The 25,376-nt window shown below is 33.7% G+C and overlaps 1 protein-coding gene and 2 pseudogenes across 1 annotated transcript; 2 read left to right on the forward strand and 1 right to left on the reverse strand.

Annotated features, from left to right (window-relative positions):
* Positions 1 to 529: 529 nt before the first annotated feature.
* LOC120176836 lies at positions 530 to 8,712 on the forward strand (annotated as a pseudogene).
* LOC120176837 (homeobox protein 2-like) lies at positions 5,909 to 11,615 on the forward strand. Its single transcript, XM_039183151.1, has 6 exons — positions 5,909 to 6,001; positions 6,099 to 6,312; positions 7,187 to 7,580; positions 10,073 to 10,457; positions 11,129 to 11,206; positions 11,390 to 11,615. The coding sequence occupies exons 3-6, from the start codon at positions 7,201 to 7,203 to the stop codon at positions 11,444 to 11,446; spliced, it is 900 nt and encodes a 299-aa protein (XP_039039082.1). The 5' UTR covers positions 5,909 to 6,001; positions 6,099 to 6,312; positions 7,187 to 7,200; the 3' UTR covers positions 11,447 to 11,615.
* Positions 11,616 to 13,485: 1,870 nt separating this feature from the next.
* LOC120176835 lies at positions 13,486 to 17,758 on the reverse strand (annotated as a pseudogene).
* Between the last annotated feature and the right edge of the window lie 7,618 nt (positions 17,759 to 25,376).

The following is a 25,376-nucleotide window of genomic DNA, read 5'->3' on the forward strand; positions in this document are numbered from 1 at the left end:
TTATACCAAAAACTTTTAGAAGGGGCAAGGGTATTGTAATGGTTTCAAAACTAGTAGTGACTTGAAAGGTAATTATACCATCAAAGTTAGGGGCATTGCCCCTCCCATCTATAATATGGTTACATCCCTAGTATCATACTTTATAATATCCTCTTCGAATTCCACTTGCCATCATTTTTAATTAAAAAGATAAATTTAAAATATATAGATAGTCAAGTGATCATTTCGTAACTTTTAATAATTAAAAACTCAATAAAATAAAATTATATAATATTTAATAATTAAAAACTCTACCTATCATTTAAACAAAATTTATAATTTTCAACAACCAACATCGACGTCCGAGATGCAATCAAGCATCTATGTGGAAATTCGATATATAATAGCTCTGGGGTCCAGTACGTTGCACTTTGCCATGTACATATTAATTGCAAATATCTTGAATTTTGTGTAATCATAAAAAATCATGGTATCTCTCTTGTCTGGTGTGATTCTAATCTTACGTTGCACTTTGCCATGTACATATTAATTGCAAATATCTTGAATTTTGTGTAATCATAAAAAATCATGGTATCTCTCTTGTCTGGTGTGATTCTAATCTTGTTGTCGATGGCCGGAATTGTCTCAGCCGGTATAGATGTTACCGGCGACGTGCTCCGGTTACCGTCTGAAGCTTATAAATTCTTCCATGGGGCGACAACGATGAAGTTGAGGGCACGAGATGGGCGGTCTTGATAGCTGGATCTAATGGATATTGGAATTGCAGGCATCAAGTCATAAATTCTCCCCAAGATGCTTGTGATCATGTTTTAACGGCCACTCCACTTCATTAAAGTTACTGTTTTGGGAAATTTTATGATGAAGTTAATGATTTTGATTCATATTCAGTTAGTGATTGCGACTCGAATTCTGTTTCGGTACGTTGTGATCGATTACTTGTTATTTTTCGTAATTCGTAACATAATGAATGATGGGTCTTTTAATTTTTTTTCATATGGATGCTAATTCATCTGTTTCAGGCTGATGTCTGCCATGCTTATCAAGTGCTAAGAAATGGTGGTCTGAAAGAGGAAAATATCATTGTTTTTATGTATGATGATATTGCCTACAATGAAGAAAACCCTAGTCAAGGAATCATCATCAACAGTCTTCATGGTAATGTTGTTTACAAGGGAGTTCCAAAGGTGTGTTCTTCTTGTTACTTGTAAATTTCTTTTAAAGATATTATAAACTGTTACAATTTCTGATTCTTACCATTGCCTAATTTGTGTTCTTTTGCAGGATTATACTGGATAAAATTTTACTGTTAACAACTTTTTTGCTGCTATCCTTGGAAACAAATCTGCCATCACTGGTGGTAGTGGCGAAGTTGTAGATAGTAGCCCCAGTGATCATATTTTCACTTTTTACTCTGACCATGGGGGTCCTGGTGCTCTTGGTTAGTTCTCTTTAGCTGGCTCCTCGACGATCCTAGCATGTTTTTTTGGCTTGAAACGAAATATCGATTTGTAGAGTTCCTAAGGAATCATGATTCATTATGCGTTAATCCAGAATGCCTACCTTTTCTAGTATTTTTGCTGATGAATTGAATGATGTTCTAAAGAAAAAGCACTTGATGGGAACCTATAAAAGCTTGATAAATTGTGTTTTTAATATATGTCGATTTTCGATGTATCATTATCGATCGATTTTGTTCCGTTTTTTATGTCTTGTCTACATGTAACTTTGTAGGTATTCTATCTTGAAGCTTGTGAGTCTGGAAGTATCTTTGAGGGGCTTCTTCCAGAGGGTTTGAATATCTATGCAACCACGACGTCGAATGCAATCAAGAGTAGCTGGGGAACCTATTGTCCCGGAGAGGACCTTAGTCCTCCCCCGGAGTATGAGACCTGCTTAGGAGACTTGTACAGTGTTTCTTGGATGGAAGACAGGTACATATAAGTCCTTTCTATTTACCCATTGGAACAATGGATTACAAGATCTTTGACGTTGAAGCTTATTGTCTATGTCGGTTTCCAAAAAAAATGGGACAGTTGTACATAAATTGAGTGGATGTATTCTTATCCACAAAGTATCATCTGGCTTGAATTAGGAAATCTTATTCTTGTTGAGTTACATCTGTTGGTATGCAGTTCAATTTTCTGTTTGCTGTTGAGCAGTGATATACATAATCTGCGGACCGAGACTTTGCACCAGCAATACGAACTCGTAAGGCCTTTTTAAAATCCGTATTTTGCATGAACAACTTAGTTTCATTTCTGGGAAAGAAATGGGATTTGTTGTGAAATTTCATGTGGCTGGCTTTTACAGGTGAAACGGAGGGCTAACAACGACAATTCGGAATACGGTTCTCATATCATGCAATTTGGCGATATAGGGATTATCAAGGACCATCTCTTCGCATACTTTGGTACGAATCTGGTGAACGATGACTTCACATTTGTCTATGAGAACTCCTTGGTGCCGCCTACAAAAACTGTTAATCAACATGATGCTGATCTTGTTCTTTCTGGGATAAGGTCTGTATCAATGTCTCTTAAATCGTATATGATGCTTTTACTGTGAATTAATGTAATGATTTCCATACATTTGAAAGCCGAACATACCGGTTTTAGAACCCGTATCACTCAAATTATATTCGAACCTATTGTGCAGTATCGCAAAGCACCCGATGGCTCGGCTAGGAAGGTCGAAGCCCGAAAGCAGTTTATGGAAGCCATGTCTCATAGGATGCATATAGACAACAGTGTTAAACTGATTGGCCAGCTGTTATTCGGAATCGAAAGGGGCTCGGAAGTTCTAAAGACCTTTCGACCAGCCGGTCAACCTCTTGTTGATGACTGGAAATGCCTTAAGGAAATGGTACTAACCTTGATTCTCAGCCTCTCTTCCATTGTTTTTTAAAGGTCCTGCTGTTTACTCTTTTCGTCGACACGGGTGAAAACCTTCGACTCGCAATGCGCATCACTGTCACAGTATGGGCTGAAACACATGCGTTCCTTTGCCAACATTTGCAATGCCGGAATTCAAACGGAAAAGATGGCCGAGACATCTGCGCAAGCTTGAGTCGACATTCCTTAAAGTCATTGGGATTCTCTTGAGAAAGGGTTCAGTGCATAAAAGTGTACCCGGCGGCATTAGCAACTATTAAAGACCATAACTTAAATGATGTTGTATGTATGTGTTAATGCATTTTTCCTATGTACATGTACATTATAAGTAGATCTGTTCAAGAGACGGGCAGTTCAGTAAGTGAGGTGTGATTCGGGTCGAGTCGAGTTTGGACAATGATCTTTTTTATCTCATATTGATCGGGTTTGATTCTAAGTTATGAGAATATTCAGATATATATATACCTTCTCGTATTTTTTATAATGACTAAGATAGAACTATTCTAATTTTTTAAGCTGAAATTAAAATCTCTCATTTTTAGAATGTTTGATTTATGTAAACACATAAAGGGTGAAATAAAAAGATAAATAATAACGAATTTATCTAACGGCTTAAATAGTTAAATAGAATATTATTCTCTCTTAAAGTTTCGGATTCAAATAGTTACATTTGCAAGATGTGTGTATCTTGTCGGGTTGTAAAATAATATTAAATATTATCTTATAATCACCTCGTACTATTAAAAACATAAACAACAAAACTTATTATTTGATTTTATTTTTCTAAAACTTCTCGAAATATTTTAGTAAATAAACTTTTCAAAATTCTTAAATAAATAAATTTTAAAACTTCAAATTACCAATAAGGTTTAAAAAATATAAAAAAGGTAAATTACGAGTTTAGTATTTAAACTATCAGTTATGATCCGTATTCGTACTTAAACTTTCAATTTTTTCAAAATCATACCTAACATTTAGTTTTTACTTTAGTATCTAAACGGCTTGCTAGTATCCGCGTCTATAGCAGTCGATCATTGTTCCGTCGGCTGATGAAGTTCAAAATTTCCAGACTTTACCTTTTCGACCCCTTGAACGTGATTCCGACCTCCGTCTCACCATAAAATGCCTCCATCTCCCTAAATCGACGATCAATTCTTCAACTTCTTCATCCTCCAATCTCTGTTGTCAACAGTCCAATGGGCCTGAAATTGGACTATGTTGGTCAACTCGTCATTCTCTTATGCTCCACATTTCGGAATGATCGTCCGTCCACCGGAGCTATGTCCTTTCAGCCCGTCCATTAAATTTTTAACGACGAGGTACTAAAATGATAAAAACTAAATATTAGGTATGATTTTGAAAAAAATTAAAAGTTTAGATATTAAAACAAATAAAAACTGATAGTTTAGGTACTAAACATATAATTTACCAAAAAAATATATATAAAGTAGGTACATTTCCTTGAACTTTCTCTAGACATTTAGATAATATTAAAAATTAAAGAAAATGTAAAATAATGAAAGACAAAGTATAATAAAGTCGGGAAAGCACAATTACTCTTTGATTCAGAAGTCAGCCAAGAGTTACGGAATTGTCCTACAAGCGACAAGTTGAAGGGATTCGGGTCCGGCGACCCGGACACAGTTAACCATAGTCAATTAACCAGGGTTTTCTTAACTAACTATAGTTAGCTTTGTTGCGCGGTTGTGCTAAGCACCACCTCACCCAGCAGAGACAAAATTAAAATAAAACAAAAAATAATAATTATTTTAGAAAAATTAAATAAATATATTATTCCTCCGTTGTTTGAAGATTCCGCTAGATCTTTTAACGCCGTGAGTTAAAGTTAAGAGTAGTAAGGGACAAGAACATGGTCAATTTGTATAGAAGGTCCTTATATTATGTATTTTTAATTATTTAGCCTCCATTTATTATTACGTTTTGAGAGTAAAAAAAATACTTTTAGAGTTATTAACAATGTTAAATAGATAATTTTTTTGAAGAAGATATATTTTTAAAAATATATTTTAAATTAAATATAAAAAATAAAAATTTTACGTTTAAAAAATTGGATCGAGCGATATTAGGGGATCACAATCCTTATTCAATAATCATATAATTTAGATATTTTTATTGATAATATAATTTTATATCTTTAAATTTTTAATATAAACTTTTAAAAATTAATGCTTTATGAAATAAAATCATGTGTATGTATCTGATTTATTTTAAAACTAAAATTATAATTTTAACCTTTATTTTATTATCTTATAACATGTTTTATTATACATGTAAACTTATAATTTTAATCAAAATAATATATAAATAACAAATTAAACTAACGACTTTAATCATATTTAAAATCGAACATAGATACTATATTATTATCATATTAAAAATATTAAAATTTATTAAATTATCCTAAATTCGAAAATTCATATAAGACAAAGACTTTTTTTCTACAATTTGACGTAAGAAAATCCCGTAACGGGAGTTGTAAGATAGACGGAGTTATTTGTTCGAATTTAGGGTATGCAATAAGAACCGTTGGATTAATGATGAACGGTTTGGATTTCTCGGTGAAGAAACCTTTTGTAGTGTAACGGAGGGTGAGAAGAGGTATAAGAAATGGTATTCAGAAGGGAAGAGCGCATTTCGTTTCATGATTTCTTTGTTTAATTTCATTTTCTTCTTCTTTGCTGATATGCTTCTACTTTCTTCTTCTTTCTCGTGAACCAAACAGAAAATTCCCGAGAAAAAAAAACTGGCGTTAATTTATATAAATAAATGTCGAGGATATAATTTCTGAACGAAGCGAGCGGAACAAAGGAGAGAGAGAGAGAGAGAGAAAGGGAGGGAGGGAGGAGGAGAGAAGAATTTGAGGAATTGTTAGAGGTGTGTATAATACGAGAGCAGGGATTGTTTCTATTTTGATTTATTCTGATGAATTCTCGTTGGTCTATATTCAATGGATAACTCTGTCAACAACAAATTTCGTTTTTTTATGCCTTTTCTGCAGAAACAATTGAAGAGATTGGAGGAAAGTTTTTGGTGGTTCTGATAACCAATCATGAAGATTTCTTTTATTTCGTTGAAGTTTCTGAGAATCTGTAAGGAAAAAGAAGCCCGTGAACAAAGTTCAAGAGATTTGGAACTATCGCCATGTTCTTCTTTGGAGATAATTTTGTTTTTGTTTTTGGTTGACAGAAACATTTGGAAGATAACAGAGCTTCTTTCTGGAGAAATTTGGACCGAATTCATCTGCGGATTGGCAGATCAATTGCTGTCATATTCAAAGGATTAGAATGAGTCTGGAGAATAGGCTGCAAATGCCATTATTTTGTTGAAATCCAAAGTAAACTTGTGTTTATACCATTAAGACTAAAGCAAAGTTGTAACGGCTAAGGCTTAGTGATTTCAGGTATGAGATAAGATCAGGAATCTGAGCATCTGAATACCGATTCTAAATCCACCTCAACATAATTGAGTCGCCGTTGATACGCCAAACTTTTTGTTTAAAAGAGTTGTTGTTTTCGTCTCCTCAGCCTCTTATTTTTTCCAGAACGCTCATTGTTCTTCCAATTGGTTTTCTCAAGCTTCGATTTGATTGACAGAGTTGGTTTTTCCTAGAATGTTACATCTCAGATTTTAATTTCACTTTGGAAGTATTGTTCATTTTGTTTTCGTTTTCTCGGAGTTTGAATTACAAGTTTCAATGGAAATTTCCAAACTATTTTATGAAGAACTTGATCTGTTCCGCTAAGATTTTCCTCTTATTGAAAATTTTGTTTGGTTTTTAATTTTCGCTTCCTTAATTCTCCACTGAGAAACTTTTTTATTTCTTTTGCTCTGACGTTTCCCCGATCCTGTTGATTTTTTCCATTTTTTTCTAATCTCGTTTCTGCGTAGCCAATAACTTCCCGTTTGGTTACCAGGAAACCTAGAGGAAGTCAAAACCGAAAAACACTTGTAAAAAGCGTTTTGATTTTTTGTTTAATAGTTTAAAGAATGTTGAATCTGTGATTTTCTCAGGTAATAAGAACTACGACCAAAGACAGCTTCACTTTCTTTGTTTCTTCCATCTCTCTTCGTATACTTCCTTAACTAATCTTCGACTTTTCGCCAGTGTTTGGCTGCTTTCTCTTCTTTATTTTATTTTTCCCGGAAATTTTCTTTTCCTAATTCTCCTAATCTCATCTTTTTCTTTTCCTTATCGGCGCTTTCACTTTATTTCTGAAATTGAATCAAAAGCTTTTTCCAAAATTAAAATTTATTTTTCTCTCTTGATGGTACAGGTGTACACAAAAGAATGGAGAAGGACTCGTTAAGAAACAACAATAACAATGGTAACGGCAATAGCACCAACTACAGCCGAGATAGAACTGCCGGAGCCGGAGTCAACGGCGGAATGTTAAGATCCAGCTCGGATCCGACCAAGCAAACGTTGTCGTCTTCTGATTTCGTTTTGCAATGGGGAAATCGGAAACGTCTGCGATGTATGAAGTTCCAAGTCAAAGGCGATCATTCTGGACCGGTCAATCGAACCACGGTTCGAGTCGACCGCCGAGTTGTGAGGGCCGAAAAGGACTCTTCGAATCAGCCAAGCAATAATAATCACGGGAACGGGTATTTTAACCTCCGTCAACGGCCTGCTTCCCCTCAAGCTCCGCCACCTCAGCGCTTTCTCAGGTACTAAAAAATTGACGTCTTTACATTTCTTTTGGGCGCGTGTATCATACGCTCCCTTCTGATGGGGTAATACCGGATGGTTTCGGTTCGTTTTTTATGTCTGGTTTTATTGTGTCACTCGTTTTTGCGTTAGGTGTTTTGTTCCAATTGGGAGATAAAGTACTTTAAAGATTTAGATCCGAGTTACTTTCATCACATGTTTTAAAATTATAATTTTTATTTTAAATTATAAAATAGTTTTAAAATTTTTAATTTATTCTGAAATTATTATTTAATTTTTTAAATATTCTAATTTCATTTCCAACTATAGATATATGTTAATCACATCTCATATTAATAAATAAAATTATATATTTTTATATAATTATATGTTTTAAAAATTAAAATTTAGGTTTAGGAATGAAATTGAAAGATATAAAAGTTTAGATATCAATTTAGATTGATTTTCATAGTTTAGAAATAAAATTAAAATGTTCAAAAGTTTTGAGTACTAATTTAAATTTAGAGTTACAGTTTAATGATGGAATTAAAATATATTAAAATTTAAAGATTTATTTAAAATAAGAGTCATAATTTAAGAATAAATAATTGAATTAATCTTTAGATCTCATCATTTTCAGGTTTAAAGTTTAAATTTTGACGTTGTTAACAGAAAAAAATGAGATCGAGAAGATTATTCTTATAGTGAGGGTTGGATTCAGATTAGTAGTCTTTTATACATCTATAAATATATAAATAAACTATAATATACAAAAGTATGATCAATATATTATATATATATATATTTTCTAATATCGAATGTATTAATAGAAGAGATGAAGTGACCGTAAAAAAAGTGTGAAGAGGTTATGAATATTTACGGATATGCCAATTTGTGCAGAGTTGGATAAAGCGATCTCCGCTTTCATTCCGGTTCTCGGCTCTATTGCCATTCCTGATCTTGCTAGAAAGATTCTCAATGTTTTTGAGGGCATAAGTAGCTGGATCTGATCAAAGGTTGGCTAAAATATTGATTTTACTTTTTTTTCCCTAGTAGTGGAGAGGTTTGTTCTAAGAATGGATAAGCTTTCACACTTGGCTGCCATTGCCACACTCCTAGAACCTACACGAATTTAGATTAGATGTTTCCAGATGGGCCTGTCGACTAGTTGGTGAATGCATTTAATGGGCCTCTTTCTCTATAAAAATAACATTATATGATTGATGCATATTCAGGGATGGATTAGTTTTGTGCACTCTCCAATTGGTCAGGTGGGCGCCAGTGTATGGTTCTGGAGGATAAAAGAAAACTCATGGTGAGTTTATGGAAATGGCGCCTTCTGTGTTTAGGGTTCTTATTGTTTTTTGGTAGATCTAATTTAGTGATTATATAGTAAATCCTTTAGCAAAGCAACATGGTAAACAAGAAGAAGATGGTTCTAGCTTTCATTAGGATTATTATTTGATATACTGATTGAGCTTTTTGTTTCTCGCAAATGGTTTTAATCTATCGTCATACTATTTGTTTTTTTCTTCAAAAGTGATCTTAGTCTGTCGTCATACAATTAGTTTTTTCCTTCGAAAGTGATCTTATTTGTCCTCATATATGACAATAGATTAAGATCATTTGGATTTTTTTTTTTAATTATTGTGTGTTTTTTTTAGAACTTCTTGTAGTTTTTTTCCTTTGATGCTAACGTGTTTAGGGTTCTTATTGTTTTTGGTAGGTCTAGTTTAGTGATTATATCTTCCTTTAATAGAACATATTATATTCCCTAAGATCTTTTAGCAAAGCAACATGTTAAATTATTGTGTTAGTATTATTGTTTGGTATATTGATCGAGATTTTTATGTCGCACGAGCAGTTTTAATCTATCATCAAACTTTTAATTTTTCTTAGACATGATCTTAATCTATCGTCATATATTGATGATGGATTAAGATTGTTTGTCAAGAGAAAATTTGAATTATTGTATTTTCTTTTGAGAATTTTTTTGTTTTTAACTCTTTTGGTGCCTACTAATGTTTAGTAGTGGATGTTGCTTATACTGGTTGAGTTACTTGACACTTGACAATTGTTGTTCCTCTTGTTTGATGTCTCTGCACCTTACACCACCTGATCCCAGCCATGTGTATCCGTGGGGTCCTTGGACCACATGCCTACATCACCAAACCTCTTCAGCCCATACATACTTCAACACGTAACCTTAATCCACCGTAAAGGAAAAAAATGGATTTAATCCAACGGCCAAAAAACCACCTGCGTTCCTTTTAGACCCACTCTTTTCTATCCTCTCCATAACTTTAACAACTCTTATTTAAAACCCAAAATCTCATAGTCTCACCATTTAAGTATTATAGATTACTCCCGAGGTTATATTTGTAAATTCGAAATTTACAGCTAAACGTTTTTTTTATTTACTTTCTAAAACTTACCGCAAATCATTTTTTTTAATTTTATTTTTTACCTTATGATTCTTATATGTGAATTTGTTTTGTTAATGTTTTTCCAGGAACTCTGAGAATTCCGGTGCTATGAGAGGCCAAAGCAACGGAGCTGTAAGGGGATTCTCTTCACCAGATAGGGGTGCGCACGATAAGAGAGTGGGTGGTAACAACCATAACAATAACAATAACCACCACCACCACCACCGTAGCAGCAGCCACAACAACAACAAATCAGCGGCATCTTCTGACATGGCTCATGATAGCAAAAAGGGAGGCTCCTCTTCAGGAAGCGGCGAGGCAGCAGCTGCTACTGCGCCCATCGTTTGGCCACCGAAATTCGTGATTGCTTTGACGAATAAAGAGAAGGAAGAGGATTTCATGGCCATCAAAGGATCTAAGCTGCCACAAAGACCCAAAAAGCGAGCGAAATTTATTCAACGGACGCTCAACGTAAGTCCCTCTTACTCTTTTCCTTGAATTGAATCATGATTTGAAAATTGAATCGAGTATTTAGTCATTATATTAGAGCAGATTTTGATTTGAAAATATAAACTAATTTACTATTTGGATTTGGGAAATAGTCTTATAGATGATGTAGAGAACTACTACCCGTGAATTTTACGTCAAATAATGGCTTCCTCAATTTCCTACGAAAAAAAGAGAAAAAGAAAACCTTTTTAGAGAGGTAAAGTGACAGTGAGTGTAACATAATCGTGTACGTGTCATTCAATGAGTGGATGAGGACTGACTGCAAAGGCTGTGACCCATAACCATATAGATATTTTCTTATAAAATAATAAAATAAATTAAAAACGGTTAGATGGGTTTCTTATTATTTAGGAAGACTTGAACCTTCGAACCGGTTTGAATTGGCCGAGACACCTCGTTGTCGGGAGGGCATTTATGTAAATACGCTATTATTGTAGGGTTTACTTTTTGTCATGGTTGAATAATTTGTCTTGCCAGGGTGGACCACGTTGTGATGCATAAAAAACACAAAGCACCAACTATTATTCCTTTTCCCCCTTGTCTTTCCAAATCATGGTACAATTTAGGTAATATCTAATTCGATTAATAAATCAGACACTGAAATTTTAATGGAAGATTTTCTTTTTGTGCAGTTGGTAAGTCCGGGGGCGTGGCTATGTGATTTAACCCTCGATCGATACGAGGTCAGGGAGAAGAAAATCTCAAAGAAGGTATCAAATCAGTACAATTCTACTTGGATTAAAATCATTCATATTATCCAATCGGTATTTGATATGTTAGCTTAGCAATCCGAATCAGATAACATAAAATTTTATTGGCCGGCACCCATATTTTAAACAAAAATAATCATTTTGTTGGAACTCAAATTTTGAATATTTTTCTAATGTTTTCAGAGTCCAAGAGGATTGAAGGCAATGGGAAATACTAATATGGAATCGGATTCGGAATAAAAAGTCAAGTTGGGTTTGAGTATTGGCTGATGGAGTGTTTAAGGGTAAGTTGCTCTCTTTTGTAGGAGGAGGGAGAAAGGATTTGAAGTGGTGTAAATGAAGACCCTTTTCATCTTTGAGATGAATGAAAAAAGAATTAAAATTTAACCCTAAATCTTTATCTGCTACATTCTATTTCTACTTTTGGTAGACTTGTTAATTCTGGTAGGAATCTGAAATTAATCATAATAAACCAATAATTTGAAATGAAATTAATTTTAAACTCGTAATTTGATTTTTCGGATTTTAAACTAAGTGTTTTAATGATTAAGAGATTTATTGTTATCTTTTGAAGTTTTGACTTCAAGTATCGAATATTCGAGTATATGAACCTTTATTATTAAAGTATTTAAAACCTTTGAATAAATAATATTTTATATTTATGATAAATTATGTATTTAGTACTTAAACTATTAATTTTGATATTTTTAATACTTAAACTTACATTTTTTTCAAAATAATATATAAAGTTTACTTTTTGTTTCATTTTAAAATTCTGTCATTAAAAACTTAACGTGTTTAGTACTTAAATTATCATTTTTGATTCGTTTTAGTACTTAAAGTTTCATTTTCTTTCAAAACTCAAGTATAATTTAAGTATTAAACATGTTTTTGTACCTAACTTTTTATTTTTTTCAAAACTTAATGGTGGAGTACTACAATAAAATAAAAATAATATTTTAGGTATTAAAATTGATTAAAATTAATAGTTTAAGTATTAAAATATATTAAAATTAATAGTTTAGATACTTAATATATTATTTACCCTGTATTTATTCCGGATTTAAAAAAAGAAAAGAAAAAAATCTCACGTGAGATCTCATGACCTTTACTTTCTCTATTTCCGTTAAAAAGGTACAATCGTTTAAATGCTTTTTTAGACAAAAAGGAAGGAAAGAGAGATATTTTCGTGTCTGGATAAGGTTTCAAATATATATATTCATGATTAGTTTTATACTTCTTAAAATTATTGGAAAAACAAAAACAAATTATTATTTTACTATTTTATGTCATTTTTAGGGATTTAAATAGTTTTTGAGGTCATATTTTCGGTAATGTTGTATATAGCACGATTGCGGATATAATGGATGTCATTGCGGGTATCGCGGTCCTGATTTTTTTTAAATGTCGCACAACTTATCTAAAATGACTAAATTAAATCTAATTAAAATAAAATTATAAAATTTAAATTGCAAAAATTTAAATTATTGAAATTAAGACTAAATTAAAGTTTATATTTTAAACTAGGGATTAGATTATAAATTTTAAAAGTGGGAGAAATGTCAAATTAATATATCATTTAAAATTATATTTTAAAAAATATTTTAAAAAATAAACCAACTCCCCCTCCCCTTCCTTCCCCCCAATTTCATTGTCTGAAAACAAAATTTGTTTTCACTCTCAACTCCCCCTTCCTCCTCTCCCGACCTTTCATTTTTTGAAACAAAAAAAATTACGGTTAAAATCACAATTGGATAACGCTTATAGTGAGTGTCCCGTGATGTGCGCAATCCACCGTTACCCGTTAAATTGTAGGTGTGACATACCGTTATTGGTATAAATCCGTTACCCACCGTAAAAAACATGAAAATCAGTTTCGAACTGCGACACTACCGCAAAATCACGGCCGCTATCACGTTTTCGATCTGTAATTTGAAACCCTGATCATTTTTAAATTTTAATAATATTTAATTTATTGTTTTATAACTTTTGATATAAAATTTTTACTTAATTTTTAATAATTTTTAATTTTCAATAATATACAAATTCCATTTTATATTATATTTACACAAAACTATTATACAAACACAATTAACTGACACTTTAATATCGTATCGGTTCAAGATAATTTTTGTTGGTCAAAAGACAACATTAATACAATTTATGAAATTCAAAGATTAAAATCGATAATCTAACAGAGATATGGAAACGAACATAAGTCATCAAAGATACAATCATTATGATCCAGAAGCTTATCATTCTCATAAAATGAAGAGACACAACAAAATTCATATTCCATTGACTTGTAATCTTTCAAACATATATCTACATATGAATAAACCACAAGACATGTAAAGAAAAGTTTACAGTTACTAGAGATAATAATGATCATCAAGCAGCACACCTAGGTCTATGGAGTCCAAGATCACTTACCAGCAATTGTTTGTTTAGTCACACAGCTTCCTCTCCCTTTGTATAGATTGGAAAATACGAGCCACCGATTCGGTGGCTGATCTTGGATTATGAGGCACGACTCGAATGACTCTTGTCCTCCTGTCAGTATCACGAGGCTGCAAGGCTCCATCTTGAATGGCTTGACCTGTAGGGAGAAGTGGAGGTGCGTTTTTACCTTCCGCAGTACTACCGGTTCTGTTTTTCTCTGCTCTCTCACCAGGACTGCTTGCTGTACACCGTTCTTGCTCGGTATCTTTAGATGCCTGAAACTTCGTGTTGTTTTTGCTAGGCATATTACATGAATTTTGATGCTGTACGTAAAAGTTAGCTCCACTTGCAGATACCTGACCACTTGGGGCATGGGAACCCGGTACGGAAAATTGGTTCATTTGTTCCATAGCAGAACCTGAGAGTGCTGGGTTCATGACTGGCATCCCATATGGAGGGAAGTATGAGTGACCGGATAAAGGAGCACCGGGGAGAATCCCATGTCCCTGATGAGGAGGAGCCTGACCACCGTAAGCTGAAGCCATAAAGTTGCCAATCATTGGAGTTTGTCCATAAGGTCCGCAGCCTCCACAAACAGATCCCATTAATAATCCAGGTACAGGATAGGGCTTGTATATCAGACCTTCGGAGGGGGACATGACAGGGACCAACCACTGTTGCTCTAGCATTTGATTGAAACACCAAGGATTCATTTTGTTATCACCATTAGCAGCTGAAAGGGGTGGATTTCCGAGGAAAGGCCCGTAATTTGAAGGCTGACTACCATTTTTCACAGAAGAGAGGGATGTCCAACCGACCACATTCTCTGCTGAACATTCCATTTTCCGACTTAGCTTCTCGGTGTCATCTTTGCGCTTATTTTGTGGCAGTGGCTTTACAATCAACTCTGGTGGAAGCTTCTTTGCAGAAGAGTCATTTAAAGATGGTTTGCCCAGATATGCCACACCCTCGAGCAAGAGATGTGGCGATCCGGCAATTAGTCTCTGAACCTGTTTCAACGCAAAGTATCAAGTATTTTAACTGTATATATACAGGTGTCTTTACGTGTATGTGTGTACCAGCAGAAATTAATAAACAAGTTCCAGGATCACCTTAGACCTCACCTTAATCAGCCTATGTAACTCAAACACTTGTACTGCAAATACTCTTCGTTGACTGTAGAGAATAACAAGAGTTTATCGAGACAAAGTTGCACAGGTCATAGTAATACAGTTATGACAGACAAATAACATCCAAAATCTCATCACAATAATGCTTTAAAGCATCATATGGGTACAGTTTTGAAAAAAATCATTACACAGACAACAATTGCTTCATATGTGCACACAGTACTCAAATCTTTGTTCTATGCTTTGGGGAGGGGTGGTTTGCAACTCTTTTGAGACAATATCTTCATTGGTTAAAACTTTCTAAAGTAACATCGTTTTTTACCACATTCCTTGTGCACTTCATAGCAATTAGATGGTTCTAAAGCAAAATCTAACAAACAGAAGGTAATATCGTGCAAACAGATATGCTAGTATTATATCATAGAAAACACCATAATAATCAACCTGAAGGCAGTTATAAATGTCAATCAGAAAAATTCTTGAATGGCATCTTTGAAGCAGCCAAATAAGAACATTAACTTCAGTACAATAAAACCAAAGACAAAGCGACATGCATTAATCCTCCATTACCCTCCTCTGAGGTCCACCCAACATTAGCTCCAGGGATAGTTCTCCATTGCTCGTCCTCCTGCTCATGACCTCAGGATAAAAGGTAAATAAAGTGGCACCAACTCGAGAAAAGAATACATCTCAAATGAAGATGAACAGAACTTAAAATAGCCATCTCCCTGCTAGAAGATGACCCACGGTTAATACGAAACTGAGGGGCTCTAAACAAAGAAAGATGCCACTTTGATAAGAACTCCAGATCATTACTTCTCCCTCCTTCAAAGCCATATCTACTATGTTCCACAATATAGCATTTATTCTATATTCCTACTATCAGTAATCCAAATTGCATACGGCACACTAAAGTAAACTTTAACATGTGATAATATCTAGAAATAATGATCCTAGTCAATATATATTTACAGCTATTTCTAATTGTATAACTTTCATAATGAGTAAAAGCAGTGCTTCTATTTCCACTAAATAACAACCATGGGAGTAGAAGCTACAGCTTAATACTGTAACAAGAGATATTACAATAGGACAAACCTCAGAACATATAATCACATTTAAACTAATTGTAATAGATAAATTCAAATAAATTTTCATGAAAACATTGCATATCTTTCTATGCCAATAGACCGATTTATAAAATTGCTTCAAGGTCAATGAAGCACCGGTTCCTAAATTGACCGATTACAAGAATACTACCTGCATTTTATCAAATATCAAGGAAATGATTCACCATTGGACCATGCGATGTTTCCTGAAACATCACATTGAATCATCTAACCTAACATACACTAGACTAGAGCTCTTGTTCCACCCCTCCTCGTAAGGGACCTAGAGAGTTTCATGTTTCAAATGCATTCTTTTCATTCTACCATTCTCAATATGTACTGGCACAACTAGATGATATGAATTCAGTATTAAAAGGAGAAAGAAGTACCCCCATAAAGAAACAGAAAAAGCAAAATAAATCCAAGACAAAATACTTAGCAATGATCACTTACTTAACAATTGCTCTCCTTGCTTTCCAGAAACGCTTCTGACCTATTATTCCCACAACATCATCAGGAGAGATATCCAAGCTTGAAACAGAATCCACCATGGAGCTCTCAGAGACATTATCACTTTTTTCTCCATTTGCCAACTCTAGTGAGCCACAAGTCTTGTCTTCACGGCATTCACTGTCATTAGTGGTTTCATCGGGAACACTGTGGTTCCACTTTGAAAAAGACAGGCTTCTTTTCCGAGAAAGGGTTCCCTCACCAAATAGCTGTCATCAAGGCGGCAGCATCAGTACATCCATTCTCAACTTCTTGTCTCCTCGCTCTCAACTTTTGTACTGAGGAAGCATCATTTTCCGGTGATCTACTTGATCTAGAAACAGGGATCTCCCCAGAATCTTGATTAGGAGACACGCTGTCTTCTTTGGGACATCCATCAATTGCTTCTCTAGTTGATAAGTCTGCAGCAGTTTTTATTGATCGCTCCCTACTTGTACAGGCTTTTGAACCCTCTACAGTCTGATCTCTGACCTCCTTTCTTGAACCAACACCAGAAGAGCTACCTCTATTTGAATCACCATCACAAACATTTTCGAGTTTCCCCCCATCAAAGCCATCTTTAATTCTGCTATGCTGTTGACCTGTCTCTGAATTAAGAAAAACAGGAACAGCGAAATCATTTTCATCTCTGGTCTTCTTTCTCGATTCAAAGCGTGCCACACGAGCATTTGCACTCACTCCTCCAAGATGGTGTGTAGCCGGATTAGTAGATGTCGAATACGATGGGAAATGCATATTCCTTTCAAGGTTACTTCCCTGCAAGCATCAACCAGTTACAACATAAACCACCATGCCTAGAGAATCACTATAATTCACATTGCATTCGGATAAGTACTAAGGAAATCATTAACACCTCACCAAACCCCCTACCAGAGATGTAAACGAAGCGTGTCATGACTCATAAATAAAGGAATTACCTCCTAATCTGTTTTCAATATTTTCAAATGATCATATATTTTCGATATTTTCTTTGTATTTTCTATTGATAATCTGTTTTCACCCCCCTAAAATTTTATAATTATAAATTTGCCCCAACATAAAATCTTACATCCGTCATGCCCCTAATGAACCACTAAGAACAACAGAAAAACACATAGATAAGTTGCAAGAGCCATAAATAAAAATTAACACACCTGGCTTGAGGAAGTAGGAGGAATCGAATTGCTTGTATTACTAGGATTAAACCTCTGTGAAGGGATACTGAGCTGCTCATAAAGAGCCATCTTGTTCCTTGGAGGAGCCCTTGGCCCTCCTTTCTCTGTATCATTAACATGAAGCCTAGGGAACATAGGTTCCATTATCTTCTCATCATCTTTCCCCCTCATTAATTTTGCTTTCTAAATCAAAATTCCACCAAAATTCAAAGAATAAATTGGGGAAAGCGTATAGATTTAGGCCAGTTTTGGATGGAACTAGAAGCACCTTTTTCTTCTTGGATTTTCAATATTTTTACTCTTTCTGCCATTGGTTGGCCACAATCGTTCTTATCCATTTGATGTTTATTTTAAACTATTTTTCTTGCAAAAATTCCCCACTCACCATTGGATTTTGCTTTCACGTTTTATTAAATCTTTTTTAATTTAGTGATGTGTCTTTGAAGATCTCGTGATTCTATACTATTCACGTTGGCTTTTCTTAAATGATTTCCTAATTTGTAATTTAATTTGATATAAAAGAAATAATAAAAAATATTTTTAAATTTATTAATAAGTTTAAAAATAATATCACGTGTTTTATATATCTTTAATGATATAATTCGTTTCCTAATTTATAACTTAATTCGGTAGGAATAAACAAAAGAATTAAGTTTAGCAACCGAAATAGAAAATTATAGTTTTTTTTTACATTTTTTTATAAAAACCGCTAATTATTTTATTTAAAAAAAATTACACCTTTTGATTGATATAATTCTTTTTATAGTACGAACCAATCGATTTTGATAGTAAAAACTTGTTATTTCTTAAGATCTTAAATTCGATGTCAAATAATTATAAATTATCTTTGAATAAATATTAGTATTTACTCTAAATTAATAAAACAATAATTTTGTTTAGTAATGTATAACTTAACTCTATGTAAAAGTATAAATAATTATATTTTTAATTCATTAACGGATTTAAAATGTATCACGTGTTTATATTTTTTTAATGACATATTCATTAATTTGTAACTTAACTTGATATAGAAATTAAATATCTTTGAATAAATATTAGTATTTACTCTAAATTAATAAAACAATAATTTTGTTTAGTAATGTATAACTTAACTCTATGTAAAAGTATAAATAATTATATTTTTAATTTCATTAACGGATTTTAAAATGTATCACGTGTTTTATATTTTTTTAATGACATAATTCATTTATTAATTTGTAACTTAACTTGATATAGAAAATAAATAAAATCATTTTATTTACTAACGTATTTAAAAATTATCAAATTGATAGTTAAAATTAAATTAATTGAACTAAAATTATTTTGAATTAAAAGAAAGCCAAAACATAAGGATATACTAGGCTAGGTTCCGAGAAGGGAGGACACTCCACTTGTATTCTTTAAAACAAATATGTTGAAAATTTGTAGCATTCCAACGAAAAAAAATTTATCAATTTCGTAATCAATTTCAATAGAAACGACGACAACAACCCTAATCTAATACCTAAAACCCAAGATGACGTTAGCATTCAAAAATAATTTTTGGGATGATAATTAAGGGACCAACAACAATCATGCAAGCAACCTTAAAATATCACAACAAAATTTCTAAACTTTCAAATTTTCATCATAAATAGATGCCTGGACAAAGTATTAACAAGGGTTCAACATCTTCCTCAATTCTAACTCTCTCTAAGCTTCACTGTAAGAATTTATGGCATAAACAAAAGATTTCATGGCTTCAAGAAAGGCTTTGCTGCATGAACACTCATCAACAATCAAGAACCAAAGCACCCTGTTGTAAAACTCATAGCTCATCTTTGAGAGCATTGGAGAACCAAGTGAGTTAAATTATCACGACATTATATGCCCGCAAGGAAGACTCCTAGTGATAATGAGTTCACAAAACCTCATGGAAAGGAGCTGAAAATCACTAAGCCTCTGTTGTCAGACACGACGCTGAAAATCAGTATGCAAGGACCATCCGGAGACATACCGGAAAGGAGGGCAGTTTCATCTCGATGAAGTGGGGTGAACAGATAACATAATAGGCCGATGATCAGACTTCATTCGAATAAGATGCTCCAAAGATGACATGGGATAAGACTCAAACCAAGCCGAGTTGCCAAGACTGCGCTCAAGACGGACAGAACAATTTCCTCTGAACCAAGTGTATTTCGGGCCATGAAAACCAAGATCCTGCAGGCTGCAATCATAAACCATATCACTGAAAGCAGAGTCAGTAGAGGAGGACGGGGCACATCCATTACGATCTTCAGAAAATAAGGTAGTGTTAAATCACCCATAATAATCCAAGGCTTATTAGAGATGGTTGCTAAGGATTTAAGATAGTTCCAGCTAATTTTCCTTCTTGAGGCCCTGGGACTAGCGTAGACGAACGTGGCAAGGAAAGAACGAGTTTGCTGACGTTGATCTGTAATGCGACAATGGACAAACTGAAAGTGACTGAACAAGATATCAATGCGAAGGGAGTCATACCAGCAAAGCCAAATGCCTCTATAAAAACCCATAGCTTTGACCCGGAAGGAATTTGGGAATCCTATGAGACTAATGACGTTCTCTGCGTTAACTGAATGAATTCGAGTTTCAACAAAAACACACAAATCTGGTTTATTATCTTGAAGATATTGCCGCATGACTCTAATGAAATTGCGGCTGCCACATCCCTGAGAATTCCAAACAAATATTTTAAGATCCATAAAATAGTATAAAGAAACAAGCAGCCGAGAGGCTAGGATTTCATTCCACCATGGCCATCGACTTCAAACTGAGGGGAGCTACCAGCCATATTCTGTTGTGGGGTCACGAGATCAACATTGTGAACGGTATGGCTGTTCAAAGTAATAGGAATATCGGAAGGATCTGTCGGTTGAATGAAACCAATGTCCATGGCCCGATTGTCATGCTCATTCGCTGATGATGAAGGGAGGGGAGGAAGTTGGATTGCACCAAGCACATGAGGGGTGCCATCGGGTTCTATTGTAACAGTGACGTGGTGGACTGGATTTAGTTTTGGAGCACGTGTACGGCTTCCAGAGGCAATATTGGTGTGCTTAGGAGTAGTACGGTTTGAGGCAATATTCATGTTTTTTGGTCCAAGGGTAGTAACCGGAGGTTTGCGAACAGGCGTGGGACCTTTGCCTTTGTTCTTAGGCTGTTCATTTTTGTGGCCAATATTTTCTTTATTCGAGCGAGAGGAGGCCTTGTGGGACTTGAGCAGGCTGGTTTTGGGTAGAGCTGTTTCAATGGTTTCCTCAGCAACGTGAGCAGTGTCATTTTCTTGTGGAGAATCAGTTGCATCAACTAAAGGGCTGAAACGGAAAGGGCCAATATTTAATGCAGATGATGGGGAGCTTTTTGTTGCTTCTTTCTGGTTTACTCCTTGTTGCTTTTTTTCGACAAGCATCCAGGGCCCAAACGGTTGTTGGGGATTAGGTTAGGGTGACGTGGTTTCCTGAGCAGTTAGCAGGAGTAACAGGATTTGTAGCAGGACTATCAACTTCGTTTCGGGGGAAAAGATCGCTGGTGTGAGTGTGACCGTATATGCCGCAGTTGAAACACAGAACACGGAGGGATTCATACTCAACTAGTTGAAGATGCCCGCATATCTCGATCTTCGACACAAGAGGTTTCGTCAAGTTCAGTTCAATGGCCATGCGAGCAAAACGACCACGACGTCCTTTATTAGTCTGATAATCAATCTTTAAAACGGATCCAATCCGTTCACCAATCGCTTGAATTGTACTTCTCTTACACCAAGTGATCGGCAATCCGGGAAGTCGCACCTACGCCACTACGCGACTAGGATGAGCTTGCGAGGGATTGAAGTCAATCGACCAAGGCTCTACCGTGAGATAGTGACCAAAGATCATCCAGGGGCCGTCAGCAAGCACCTTTAAATAATCGCTTCTTGTAGCGAATTTAACAAGAAAATTGTCGTTCTCAATGTCGACCAGTTTGATGGGGGTGGACAGGTTGCCAAAGGGAGAGGATCCGATTGTAGATGGGTGTATAACCAATACAGCGACCAAGGATTTTAACAATTAACGTTAATCCCATACTCTTGAGCGCCAGGTTATGAACACGCTCAGAGAAGTTTATGAAAGGAATACCGTTTGAATCACCAAACTCTACATCATCATCAAGGAGATCGATGTCGTCATCTTCTAGGGGTAGGAGATCCTCTTCGAGGGTTTCATCAAGATGGCCCATGACCATATCACGATAGGAGGCGGTTGGGACATTAGCAGGAGAGTTTTCACATTCCATAGCAGCAAGAGGGTGGGATGGGGTCGTGGAATCATCAAGGGGCTCCTCATCGCACCGGAGTTGACGTTTGGGGAGTTGCTGGCCGTCAGACTGCTCAAGGGTGAAAGTCATCTAGGGTTTTTATTTTTTTGTAAATACTTTTAACAGAAGGTAATTTTGATAATGTAATAATTTTACCTTTAAAGGGTTTTCAATCCTAAGAAAATACTTTATCCTCTAACATTTCTCTTTGTGTTTCTTCTCATAAAGGTCGGCTCTAAGTAATAATTAAACTTAATAAATAACTAAATTTAAACTTGAATAGCATAAATATTTTGAAATATGAATGTCTTTATTTTTGGGACATTAATGTGATTACATTAAGATAACAAGAGAATTACTATGATTTCTACTCAAAATCACATCATACAAACATAAATGTAATAAAAAAAAACTATTAAAAACTATTTATATTTTATAATTTAACTTCTTTTAACTTTTAAACTTCATAAATGAATGTAGGGAAACACATTTTTATTATATAATAAGAATGGATGAATTTTGATATAATAGCAATAAATAAATATACAAATATTTAGATTGAATAATACTAATGTCAATGGGAATGAATATCTTTTTTTTAGAGATGTATCGAAGGAGATGGATAGAGGTAGTCGTTATTATAAAAATTCTAAATTATCATATATTTTAGAAGATTTTTTTATATATTTTCTATCGATAATTTATTTTCGTCTATTAAAATTTTATAAGTTCATTTCTTCCAAAATTTTATAAATTTGTCTCCTAAAATAAAATCGCATGTCCATCTACATCTTCTTTGTTTATATGTTATAATTTCATGAAAGAATGTGCTTTGTATTACAATCAGTGGCGAACCCAAAAATATTTTTATGGTGAACACATATGTATTAATAATAGAAAATTTCGTATTGTGGCAGACACAAATAAAATTTCAGGATGGACACCATCAGTAAAATGAATAATTAATATAAATAAATTCAGATTTCAGTGTTCACCCTAAAATACACATACGTCCTCCACTAATTACCATCTATATATGATTCAATAATTAGTTAATCTAAATTAAATATTGTAAATATTCACTATGTGAATAATCCTTCCAACTGAGTTTTCCCCTTTATAACGTCATAATTCTTGACGAGCACTTGACCTTAATTAAAAGACTAAACATCTAATCTCACTAGACCAAACTAATAATTTTATCGTTAAACAATAAACTTTAAATATTAAATTAAATTATGTGTGTCCCCAAGCCCGGAAAGGAAGCAACGGTGGCCTATCCAATGGTGCCGATATGCTTGTCTTTGTTAAATACTTTTGTAAGAAGGAATATTCATTCACATGTAATGACACCAAGATGTAGCTGAAGGACATTATGATGCAAATTGTCTGAAACTGCAATGTGCAAACATTAGAGGGAACAAAATGTCTGTCCAAACTTTGAATTTTGAATATCCTTTCTCAGCAGTTCCTTACTAGGGCAAAGATGGGTAAACAGGGTTTGCAGTTGTTTGAAGCTATCAATTTTTTATTAGAGGATCGACATCGAATTACAAGTTTTTCGATATTAAAATATATTTTTATCGTTTTATTAGTTAATAATAATACGTATTCGAGAGAATCAAAACATTTATTTGGTATTAACTATGTGAATCAATTTAATTAATTTAGAGTTTTAACTTTATAATTCAGGTACGTTGAAATAACCTAACTTTTATCATATGATAATTGATAATATAAGTCGCAAGGTTTTCATGTCACATAATTTATATGATATGTGTATGTATGCTTTAAGAGAAAGGTTGTTTACTTTTAGAAAGAAAAAAGTGCATAACAGCGGAAAATGTTGATAGAAAAATAAATGTTTATTGTGAAAAAAAATTGGGATTGGGTATTATTTCATGTAATGAAAAAAATAAGTATTAAATTAAAATTATAAAATTTGTTAAACATATTCTTTATTTAGAGTGGTCTTGAACATTTTCAGCGAAAAATTAAAAATATCCCTTATATAGTAAAATATATTTCTAAAATACTTAATTTAATATTTTATTAATAAATTATAAAAATATAATTAAAATTTATCAAACACGTTATTTTAATTGTTTTGTTAAAAAAGAGCTCATGTGGCTCCATGAGTCGGCTTTGTCTTCATTGAGATAATATGTAAGTACTTATATGTCAATTGCATCAGGATTTATTGGTTAGTCTCTATACTTTAATTTATTATAATTCGGTCGCTCTACTTTCTTAATGTTATTATTAAGTTTAAATTAATTGCACCATCTGATATTGGTACAAGTAAAGACATGGTCTTCCCTTAAATATTATACGATCACACATTCAAATCATGTGAAAATCTAAACAATCATTTTTAATCAATAATAAATTTATATATCAGCCAAAATATTATAAAAGAATATGGGCTAAATTAAAAGAAACTAAAGTAGAGAGCTTAAATTAAAATTTCAGTATAGTGGAGGGACTAAAACCACAATATACCCCCTTTTTTAACTCGGTGGCTAACGGGAAAGTCAAATACGTATGTTGAAAGTTGGATGGTGAAACCTATGTTGAATGTTCAAATAAGAAGATAATTTATACGTACGTACAGTCAGAGATGGATATTAAAGATTTTATAATTTGAAGATGGAATAAATTTATAAAATTTTAGAAGGTAAAATATATTATCAACATAAAATATAAAAAATATTTAATAATTTAAATTTTTTTAGTGGGATGACTACTCCGTCCGTTCTTCTTCGGTTTATTCTTGTATACTGTATTCAAATACGTATAGAGTAGTGGAAAGAAGAAGAAAACAATAAAGAATCCTGACAAGTAGGGCAGGATGAGATTGCCAAAAACTGGAAAGGAATATGATTATGAGGAGAGAAAGAGATTTTATGGTTACTGTAAGAAGAGAATACGTTTGCACTTTGCAGAAGATGCAATATGCATGGATGATGATGAGGTTTGAACGGGCCATGGGTAGAGCCATCCATGCAGCTTTCGTGACCACTCAAAACAGCTAAAACACAGGCAGACATGATGATGGAATCACACCCCATGCCCACCCACATGAGTCAATCACTTCATTCAAAACAAACAATTATGTGTATCCATAGACGAAGATAAGAACAACTATAAGAATAAATAAATTATTTTACTTAAGTGAACTGATAATTTCAAATAATAAAAATTTATTAGATATTTAAACGGTACAAAGCTAGATAAGGTAAACTCTAATTTTATTTAAATGAACTAATAGGGATTTAAAATGCTATCAGAACAAAAGTCATTCTCACTCTCTATGTACTTTTGTCCCAATTGTACATACTATTTAAAGGGATGGATCGAGCGGCGATGAACAGTCGTATTTTCTAAAATTTTTAGATTCTCATATATTCAAGTATATTACATTGATGATTTGATTTCACACCCTCTAAATTTTTAATATAACTCGTTAAAATTTCGTACCCCTGAAATTTTATAATTTCACACTCATATATTT

The sequence above is a fragment of the Hibiscus syriacus genome, unplaced genomic scaffold (assembly GCF_006381635.1).
Source record: "Hibiscus syriacus cultivar Baekdansim isolate YM2019G1 unplaced genomic scaffold, ASM638163v2 tig00112259_pilon, whole genome shotgun sequence".
NCBI lineage: Eukaryota > Viridiplantae > Streptophyta > Magnoliopsida > Malvales > Malvaceae > Hibiscus > Hibiscus syriacus.